At 32.7% G+C, this 11631-nt stretch overlaps 1 protein-coding gene across 1 annotated transcript; it reads right to left on the bottom strand.

Moving 5' to 3' along the window:
- Nucleotides 1–6006: 6006 nt before the first annotated feature.
- LOC121424298 (protein PET100 homolog, mitochondrial-like) lies at nt 6007–9603 on the bottom strand. Its single transcript, XM_041619927.1, has 4 exons — nt 9474–9603; nt 8998–9084; nt 7920–7952; nt 6007–6195 (listed from the first exon to the last, which is right to left on the bottom strand). The coding sequence occupies exons 1-4, from the start codon at nt 9501–9503 to the stop codon at nt 6079–6081; spliced, it is 267 nt and encodes an 88-aa protein (XP_041475861.1). The 5' UTR covers nt 9504–9603; the 3' UTR covers nt 6007–6078.
- Between the last annotated feature and the right edge of the window lie 2028 nt (nt 9604–11631).

Genomic DNA, 11631 nt, shown 5'->3' with positions numbered 1-11631 from the left:
GAGCTTAGCTATAAATAAGCCTCCGTATACTGTAGTTTTATTCTTCCCCAAATAGACTTCCTCTTATGCTTTTCCAAAATGAAGTAGCTTCCTTGAAATGCAATTCTGGTTTCAAATCCAATGCATAACTGTTCTGTCTCCATGCCATAAGAAAAGGTACATTCTGTATATTTCTGTAAAAATGAAAGCATTTCTTGTGGCTTCCAAATTATAAATGTACTTTCTGAAAATGGGGTTGCCAAAATAAAAAAAGGATATCGTGCATCAGTTTTACAAATTTGCCACACTTAATAGACTGCAGTCATGTAATTATCAACATCAGGCAGGTGTTTCATAAAACTGTAAAGTTACGAGCGACTTAAAAAACAACTAGTGATCCAGATTGCTCATGGTGTTGATATAGTTCCTGTAGAATCATAAGAAATGGTTACCAGTATTTTGTTAAGTCGCTCGTAATTTATAACAGAACTGTATATTTATTGGTTGAAATGAAGTAGCTTGTGATATTCATGTCTGGCTAAGTCAAATCTCTTTTATTATTTGCAATTGATTCATGTTGATTGAAACTTTTATATGCCACAGTCTGGTACTGAGGGATAGGTTGGAACTATTTGCTTTGTAAGGAATCGAGATCAAATCAAAGTTTATGTTAGACATGGGTCCAGAAGTCTGTTGCTTTTTTTAAGTTTCCAAAGTTTTTTTGGCAACATTTCATTTTCATTCTTGTTTCTGGCATATTTTTTTGCAATTATGAAGCATTAGGAAAACAGCATTCACCTGTGCAATCATTCTTCATGTATTTGAATTGCAGCGTCACCTTTTCTTTGAAGATATGACTCCTAGGGTGTATTTAAAGGACATGTCCACCCTACAAAAAGTTTATTTGAATAAAGTGAGAAAAATAAAACAAGCTTAATGCCAAAAATTTCATTGAAAATTGCTCGTTAGATAAGAAAATTATGACATTTTAGAATTTTGCTTAATTTCGCAAAATGGTTTATATGCACATCCTGGTCTCGGTATGCAAATTATGACATCACCCACTCACTATTTCTTTTTTTTGTATGAAATCTGAAATTATTTGATTTTCTCCTGAAATGTGAAACAAAATTTGATTCCTTTCTCAACATGCAGAATTGCCATTGTTGTTAAAATCTGCAAAAATGAAATATTCTATAATCCAAACAATAATGTACATAAGAAATAGTGAGTTAGTGAGTCTCAGTTTCAAATATTATTACATAACATGTATTTTGTGTATAGTTCTATTTTGGGAAAAGTAAGAGTAATTTTAAAATGTCATAACTTTCTTATTTATGTCCAATTCAATGAATTTTTCAGTGGGATGCCTTTTATTCATTAACTTTTAGTTGTTTGTGGTGGACCAAGACCTTTGAAAATATGTATAAATAAAAGTAATAAAGAATACAGTTTTAAACTCATATTATTAGAAGTTGAAAAATTTACATTTGAATGGCCATTCATATCTATCCTCATTCAGTTATAATCACATTTTCCTCATACATTACATCAATTAAAGGCATTGTTTTTTTATGTAGATTGGTTTTTTGGTGCTATTATACCGGTATGTAAGTCATGAACACAAGTTACATACTTTTGTTCTAAAATGATTTATTTTTGTCATTGGGTGTATGAAGTCAAAGGTATCAGTTTTGCTATTTTCTGGCATTAGAGCATTAGGGGTTCCCCCTCTTATCTGAACATTCATGAACTGCAACATATGTTTTTAAAATTTTCCAAACAGTGCTACCTTCTTAATTCACATATTTCATTTATCAGTGGGGTTACTGGTATGTTATGTTGTTATAGGTCAATTGTTCCATATTTCATGAGTTTCTCCTTTTATATACAAGAGGTATTGGTACTTCCTCCAACTTACTAGAATCTTGCTTGCATTAAAGCAAAATATCTTGCCATAAATTGAGATTACATACCAGGTGAAGCTGTTCATAAGTTAACGATTTTAAGAATGACTGGTGAACCTTTCTTAGTAAATAATCACCAATTAACATTTAATGGTGAATATAATTTACAAGAAAGGATCATTCTTAAAGTCACTCTTACGAACAGCTTTCATGAAACGGCCCTCCCGATTTATTACATGAAATTCCAACTGAGACAGGTACATAGAATATACATGTACATGTAGCATCAATTACTATTAAAACTTTTTATGCTATGCACTGTAAAAGTACAAGACAAACCATATTTGTAGTAAGCCTGCAAAAAAAATCCTACTACAAAATTACTTGAGACAATTTCAAGGAGATAGGCAAGAATACATGTATCCACTCCTGGTGTGCTGTTTTCTATTTAAAAAATCAGGTTATGTTTATTATTTTTGGATAGGGTTGCATGTGTTCATGCATGTACATGTGTGTAAGACTTGCTGTTAATAGGAAATAGCTAAACTAAGATGCGATACCCATGTGTATTAAAAAGACAATCTTGTGCCTATTGATTTAATATTCTTTTAGGACTGATGATGTTCAGTTTTGGAGAAGATGACGTAGTATTAACATTGTTAAGAATAAACCCACTCAGTCAGCTTGCTGTGAAACCAACCAAATTGGTTAACCTGGTTTAATATTACTGTAACTTGCATATTTAAACAAACTTAGCCATCCTATTTAAACATATATTGTATGTAAAAATGTTATTTAAGTTTTTATTTGTCCTAATGGTGTCTTGATGACATTCATTCATCAAAAACTACATGTATTGATTATTCAATGAGTTTGTATACTTGAGAAAAGTAAATGTTCATTCTCATTATGTTTTTGTTAAAAAATGCTTATTTTATGTCTGGATCAATGCCGTATATTAAAAGCTTAAGTGGAATATATTGTATGTATAGTTATGATTTGAAAATATGTAGCAATCCACTATGTATCTAAATAAATCCATATCATTTGCAAGCAATGGAGTTGTGATTCATTGTTGGTCTTTGTATTGAGTTTTATTTCTCAAAGAACTTTAAAGATAAATGAAAGTAGTTGCAGTAAACACTGATTTCACGAGAAAGTGTGTGAAACTAATATGGTACAGTTACATAAACTGAAATTTGTGAAATCTATGCTGAAAAATGATCACACTGAAGATCAGCAACACAGATAAGCGCACGTGGGACAGTGTATTATTTTTGCTTTGAATGTCGGCCCGACGCTTGACCCGAATCCTGTGCTTATTTGCTAATTTCTCAGCAATTACACAATTTCTTCCAGAATCCTTTGGAACATATTTTTATTTATACAAACAGACACTTTGGTGGTCATTTCATTGGATTTGTACGAAGTCATTTTGAAATTGTTACCAAAACTTGAATTTATCTTTAAACAGTATTAATGATAAGTCATCAAAATTATGGCTTATTCCTCCTTAGAACCATGTACTAAATATTCAGACATAAATCAAATTTTAGTGTTTACGCATGGATAGATGCACAGCCTTGGGATATCATACCTGTAGTCAGTGATTTCAGTATTAATGCCAACATTAATTGTGGCAAAATTGAACTTTTTTTAAATCCCATTTTCAAATCTAAAATCCTATTTTTGTTTAAAATTTAAAAAACATACTAAAAATAGTAATTCTGATAAGTTTTGAACATCCTTTTTTGTGTCACTTTCCCTTTAAAAATCCTACTAATTTGCACCTCTGGTCATGGTATGCATACTCTCCCATAATAACAAAACTGCACCACAAATATTTATGTGCATGTACATGTAGACACTTCGTCATGACTTTTAGTCAGACTTTGTCTTTGTAAGCACCCCGCCCCAGAACGTAATATGAAAAGTATCAAGAAGCCTCATTCCATTTGATTCAATACAGGACCAAGTTTTGAATGTATGAAGCTTGCATCTAAAATATTGTATCGAAATGAATTACAAATATTTCAATATACACATGTATACAGTATGTCAGAAGGGATACTTTTCAAGAAAGATACTGCTCACAGAACCCAAAAGACACAGGATATATTGTATTTTTGAATATAAATCTGAAAATTATTGTGTTCTCACATTTTCAACAGTCTCTCTCTTGTATTGAAATAAAGTACAGTAAGCCATTTTTAAAAACGTATTTCACAAACTGGGAAATTTCCAACACCTAAAGATGTTGTTTAACAATCAATATTTATCTATAATTTCCAAAAGAAATATAGCAAAATTAAAGAAAAATATCAATGACACTAGGGCTGCATGGTATCACACAGTCGCACGCACCACGAACCGTCCTCTCTGTGCACTTCGACGCGAAAGTTACTTTTGCAGAAAACGCATTTAAAGAAAAGTTTTTTTTAAAACCAGCAATAAGTGCACCTACAAGGAGAGCAAATTACCAGTCTTCGTTAAAAAGTTCAGGTTCCAAAGTTTCATCCCGTATCTTTATATTTTCTTGAAGTTAATTATTTACGCCACAGTGGGCAACGTAACAGAGGACGGTTCGTGGAATAGATACAGTGCGCTTAACTTTCGCATCAAAGTGCGCAGAGAGGACAGTTTGTGGTGCGTGCGACGACACTAAGTAAAAAAAAATGTGATATTACATTTCAGTGAAAAAGACTTCAAGAGGTCCGTGATAGATCACCTTTCACAATATTGTACAAATCACAATACTGTACTTTAGATAAAGACTTTATTACATTTCAGACAAGAAATCCCCCTTGAAATGCTATGAAGCCCCCATACACCCCATCATACAAATCTGACCCAACAGGGTCCATGGAACGGATGTATTAATATTGACCTTGAAGTCTTGAACAAATTTTCCCCCATAACGTCTTTAATAAAATGTATGCGTCAGCTAAAGAAGTATTCACAACATTAAGATTGACAAATACTCAAAGGCCTGTATTCTTCTAGTTGATGCTCAAATTATGGGAAATTAAAAAAATGTCAAAATTGTGTTGATTTGCATGTTTCACCTTTTTATTGTATTCTTTCTTAATGTTTTAATGGTGAAGAAAATATTTCAGCTATTATTCCCAGACAAGTATGAAAGAATTGGGAACTGAATGTACTTCCCAATTGAAACTCTACTACAAGAGATTAGTATCACAATTGACTATCAATAGTCAACTATAACACAACTTAAGACCAGATTTTAAACTAAACCCAAGTTTAGATTAGAATACATGTATGGGCAATATGGACAATATATCAACATACAGTATATCATTGTATTATAGCTAGCGATAATCGGAAAACCCAAATATGCAATATCATATAGCTCTAATAAAGCATTGCCAATGTTAAGAAAAAAAGGTGATCAAACAAAGCTTTCAATAATTCATTTTCTGAATTGGATGAGCATAGAATATGAAATACCTATGAATCTGACTCTGTCCAATCTTTTGGGATCACAATTTCTTTTACAAGGGCAATTCTATGAAATCTGTACATCCGACCCCATGTATGTGAGACCTTCATAGAATTTTCTGTCTCTTATTTCTGGTTCTTTTGACAGTCTGTAATGCTGTCAAATGACCATGACTTGGTTAGATAATGAAGTGAAGTAAAACTGGAGAAAAACGGGGGTCGGATGTACAAAAAGGTTGATAATTTTACAGAATTACCAAAAAGGCTCAAATTTGGTGAATAACAAGGTTTTCATTACAGGTCCTGGAAATCTGCGTTGACTTTAGGCGATTATAAGACTTTGGGAGGGATGCCTAGTGCCGATTCAGTTTCAGTGACCTTGAAACTACAGCATTCATTGTGCCACATTAAACAAATTCATTAGATTATGACTTTCCCCCACATACAATGTTTGCACATGCAGTAACTCCTATAATCAACAATGAATTTTCATGCATGGTCAAGCCTTCATAAAACATATCATGCCACCATTATTACAGTCCATTTTTCACAAACCTCATTTCACAAATTAAGGGTACATCTGTCTCTTGTTCCTGGGGTGTTGTATTAAAATGTAAACAAACAAATAGCTGATCACTCCAAAAGAAAAGTTCAATAGATGGTAATCCATTTATTATACGCTTCCAGAAAAAGTGCGATTAAAAAGTCCATTACAAAAAGGCACTTGATGTCACTATCTTTCAGCCTTCTTGGCACTTGCAATTAGCTCCCTTTCTTCATTCTCTAATCGTTTCAGCTTTTCTTCGTATCTCACCCGCATTCTCTGGCGAAGGTCCTCCAATTCTTGCCTCTGTGGAATCAATAATGAAATATAAATCAAGAATTACATATTTGTTTTGAATTGCTTAATCTAATGGCTAAACTGTGAAACTTTATCACAGACTTTTTAAAATTGATAGGAATACTGAATACTCTTTTGATGTGAAATGTGGTACTATCTACAATTTGTTATCAATTATGCAATTCGGCTGAGGCTGCGATATGAGAAAAAAAACTTCCCTTTTTTTGCCTGATTATATCCACATTTTCATATCTGCATCTAAGATTTTTCTTCTACATCTCGCTTTGATTGATATGGAAATGTGAAATCTCAGTCATCAATTTTTATGGTTATTTAAAGTCTGCCCCCACCCCACCCACCCAGGGCATTTTTACTAAATAAACAAATCCAAGTTCACAGTTACATGTTCATATATTTCAACAAATAATACAATATAATTCAGCTAGTGATTGTTTAACAAAACAGCACAATGACTGATAAATACCTTTTGTGAAATAACATGTCACTATCACAAATTAAAGATAATATTTGAGAACCAGAAATAAAGATGCAAAGCAAAAGAGACAAAATTAAAAAAAAACATGTACTAACGTAATAAATAAATTAAGTTTGACCAGCATCTTTCAAAAGAATCATGTTTCAAGATTTCATGAGCAATAGCCTTCTCAAAATAATGTTTTTATCTTGTTCACTATTTTTGATGGCATAAGGCAAGATCCAGTCAATTTAACAAAATAATAAGTGTATTGAAATAACTGAAGTGAGACATATTACTCTATTTTAATTGAGAGTAATTTTATTTTTTTATTTTTTTTTTTACTTCAGTTAGATTTTAATAAAAGTTTAGGACTGTTATTTTGATACTTGGTTTCCTTTTTATAGATTAGTTATTTTTAAAAGGAAAAAGTTTATGTAGGATGGTTATTTTGTCATTTTCCTATCTTGTTAATTTCCTTTAACTTTTAGTCTCTCCAGCTATTTTACATTTTTGTTCCTGCTAGATTTTACTTCATTTGCATTCTTTTCAGCACTGCCCTTGCAGTCTGAACTTGGGTTATTCAAGTTTATATTTAGTTGTCATTCATTCATTCTACTCTGAATGCCTTTAGTCTGATTCTCTTTGTCATCTTCATTTATTATCTATTCTCTCTTCAGGTGTTGCACTCATTCCATCCTCACCTGACTCCTTTAATAGTTTCTATTTCCATTATTACAAAATCACACAGATATCCTTTATCATTTTCATCTCATTCCTCATTGGTTTATCTTATAAATTGGGTTCTTACAGTTTGATCCTTCCATTCATTTGATTTTGATTGGTTGACTTGATTTGAATATATGTAAATTATTATGTGATCCCAAGTTTTACTGAAGCAAAGTAGCCCAGAGATTAAATCAGTGGACCACCGGACTTAAAGTTCCATTTTGTTTTGTCTCCCAAGTTCTCTCCATATGCTGTTCCATTTGATGTGTATGATTGACCTTCTGTTCCTTCTTCAATTAAAGGCCTGGTCACACCATCCGAGCGTTGGTGGAGCGGAGAGAAAAAAATCATCACCTCTCACTACCGTTCACTATTTTCGATTTCGATTGTTTTCGATTTTTTCCCCAATTTTGTGAGCAAAATTTGACCCTCTCTCACTACCAGGCCTTAAACATTTAATTCCCCCTAAGACTTGTATTATTTTCAACCCTACACAAACTTGTATCAAATGAACTAAGTACTGACTTACATGCATCTTGCTCTCAGGAGGGTACATCGCTCTCTGTAATCAGGAGAAAATAAAAAGAGAACCAATCAAATAATGTTAATCCATTTTTGTATTCAAGTTAAGTAAATAAATCATCACATGATTAAACAAATCCTTTGAGAGAATGGGTGACTAGCTCTTAAAGACACCAGTATCAATCAACCAATGATGTACATGTATATTCCTTCAAGAGGTATCAAGAAGAAATACAAAATATTACAAAATAACAAGGAACTCGATGGATTTTCAAAGTACATGTAAGGTAGCAAAGCAATCAACAATTGATATGTTACAATGGATTCTTGTCAGGATTTTGTTACTTTTTTATAAAGAAAAAGTGTGCACTCAATAGCGAAAGTTAACAATTATTTGATTACAAGTCAATCACAAATTGTTATAAAACATTCCAGACTTCTACTGAATTTATCAAAATTAAAGGTCAAGTCTACCCAAGAAAAAAAGTTTATTTGAATAAATGGAGAAAAATTGAACTAGCATAACGCTGAAAATTTCATCAAAATCGAATGTAAATTATGAAAGTTTAGACATTTTAAAGTTTCGCTTATTTTTCACAAAACAGTGATATGCACAACTCAGCGCCATGCAAATGGGACAGTCAATGATGTTCCTAACTCACTCTTTCTTTTTTTTTATTGTTTGAATTATACAATATTTCATTTTTTTTTAGAGATTTGACAATAAGCAGATACGGACCAACTTGACTGAACTATGTAGTGTTAAACAATGCTAATACCACATGTTCAGGGAGGAATTAACCGGTTCACTTGACAATGAGAAAATTCGAATATTTCATATAATAAACTACAAAAGAAATAGAGTGGATGACGTCATCAATCTCCTCATTTGCATACCGACCAGGATGTGCATATAGGCCCTAACTGTTTTGTGAAATTAAGCAAACATCATATATTTCTTATTTTACATCTGATTTTGACGGGTCTTTCAGTGTCATGCTTGTTGGTATTTTCTCTTTTTATTCAAATCATCTTTTGTTGGGTGGACTTGTCCTTTTAAAATTTCTTAGGGGGTTTGTACTCACTACTTTATCTGAGACATATTTTTCAAAGAGATCTGTCTGGTTGAAGTAATAAAACATGGTCACAGGGAACATTACGTAGATGGACATCTGAAATGAAAACAAAGGAGATTATTTCGGCAGATGCAGAATAAAAAGGGAAATTAAATTTAAAATAGCTTGGCCTTTAATTATACCCAATGAGATTTTACCACTGGCACTACTCCAACAACTATTGTCAGTCTTTAGAAGAACATCAAATGAAATCTTTGATTATCAAAAAAAAAACATTAATACGAAGAGTCAAAATTTATGTGCGCAGTACGCAATCGCGCAAACAGAAACAGATGCAAATGCAATTCAGGTTGGTAGTTATTACAGCATGACGTGCTTAGTAGCATGTGGGACTACAATAGGAAAAAATGCATTTTCAAATATTAACAATACTGTCTGATAATGTTAGATAACAAGAAACAATTGAATACATAGCTATGCCATACCTTAATCACTTCCAGCTTCCATGTACCCATCTTATATGACGTTCTACAAACGTTTCATCTACCAAAAAAACGTGAAATTCTTCGACTGCAGCTGGTTCGTTTAACTTTAGGTCACGTAATGCTGATGACGTAATATAATATGCAGACGTCGCGTCGGCTGCTACTGTACACTGCGCTTCTTCCAAGTTCATTTTATGTATCATTATGATAAAAAATACACACACTACATGTTGTTTATATTGTTGTTTTTTGTCTATTTAGTTTTTACGTTTTTAGCAGTCGTCTAGCTCATCTGGATCAATGGGCCTATGATGCTCCAATGAAACGTAACGGCAATCAATATACCTCATAAAATGTTTTCATTTTATTTTTTGTCAGTTGATATTAAAGGTTAAGTCCATCCCACAAAGTGATGATTTGAATAAATAGAGAAAATGAAACTAAAGCAAAATGCTGAAAATTTCATCGAAATCGGATGTAACTGAGTGAGAAAGTTATGACATCTTATGTACATCTCAGTGGCATGCAAAGGAGACAGTCGATGATGTCCATCACTCACTATTTCTTTTGTTTTTTTATTGTTTGAATTATACAATAATTGTCATTTTTACAGATTTGACAAAAAGGAGCAACTTGACTGAACATAGGCGGATCCAGGGGGGGGGGGCAATCGGGCCCCGGGCGCCGCCCCCCCCCCTATTGGCGGAGCAAAAAAATAATAAAAAAAGGGAAAGAAAGAGAAAAAGGAGGGAAAAGAGAGGAGAAAAAGAAGAGGAGGAAGACGAGTGAATAAAATATATTACTTTGTATTATGTTTTGAATGGAAATAAAATAAAGAATTGAATTGAATTGAAATAAGATGAGGGGGAAGACTTGGAAAATAGCAATAATCTTTCATGTCACTATATAAATGTTCGCTCCGCGCTTGCATTGCCTGTTAGGTGATTTTCATATCGTTCAATATGGAGTTTAAATATCATGTTTGGAAGTCAATATTCGAACCATTTTTCACCGCGGAAATCGAAGTTTCATTATTTTGTGTGATTAACAAATTGATTTTTAAAAAGTGTTCTGTAAAAATGTCAGTTTAATGGTCTGAATATTAACGCTTTTTGCCTGCGCTGCGCGCTCACAAATTTTTATTTATCAGGCACCTATTCTTTTCGTGTATTCAATAAAGTTTCAAAATATCCCTTTTTCAGGTCTGATTTTCAAAAAGTATCAGCTATAGCGCTGCACTCTCGCATTATGATTGGCGGGTTATGTATGTCTTCATATTGAAACTACTTAAAAATTTTGGCTCGCAATTTGCGCTCGCATCAATGGTTAAAATTATATTAACTGATGCATCCTATTCATAATTACAATCAAAAGTGTTTGAAATGTCCAGCTTTCAGGCCATAATATTAGATTTCGCGCCCTAATTAGGCATTAATGAATAAGATATTAATTTAATAATTACATTGTCCCTTTTTTATCTCGCGCTTAGCAAGAAGAATAAGAAGGTAGTCAGCATTTTCATAATGACATGTGATAATGAAAAATATCAGCTCTTTATTAAGTACGATCCTTCTCCACCTCACAATTTTTCTACAATGTGCTTGAAATATAGAGCTGAAATTTACTCTTTTTTTTCCAGATTGGCATAAGTAAGCTTGCGCTTCGAGCTCGCTTTGATTTTTATAATAAAAGATGTATTTAGAATTCCAAGATTCACTGTAAAAATGAAGTGTTAATTTACCATCTCGGATTTTCACCTTTCGTAATAGATTTCTTGGCATAAAATTAACGGGTGTGTTAATTAATTATTGAGCTAAAACTTCGGCATGGTCTACTGAAAACAATCAAAAAGTGGAGTAAAACCCACACTTTGGTCAAGTGTTGTCCCTTCATTTGTTTCATTTATCTCATTGTCTTGGTGACGCTCCGGTCAGCTTATCGACTATACTTAATTCTTTATGATATCCCCATCTTCCTCTTGAGATACAAAACATTCTAAAACAATCACAAAAGGTTAATTACCTATAATAAAAGAGAGAGACCCCACTCCAGGATATAGCTATTCAACTGGACAAAAAAATAGCCGTAATCATGTAATATGACACAGACGAATGATATAAGAATCAGAAAGCCAATTAAGAAGAGGAAATAGTCCTGC

The sequence above is a fragment of the Lytechinus variegatus genome, chromosome 11 (assembly GCF_018143015.1).
Source record: "Lytechinus variegatus isolate NC3 chromosome 11, Lvar_3.0, whole genome shotgun sequence".
NCBI classification, from domain to species: domain Eukaryota; kingdom Metazoa; phylum Echinodermata; class Echinoidea; order Temnopleuroida; family Toxopneustidae; genus Lytechinus; species Lytechinus variegatus.
The sequence above is the reverse complement of the archived record's forward strand: the minus strand, read 5'-3'. Positions and strand labels throughout refer to the sequence as shown.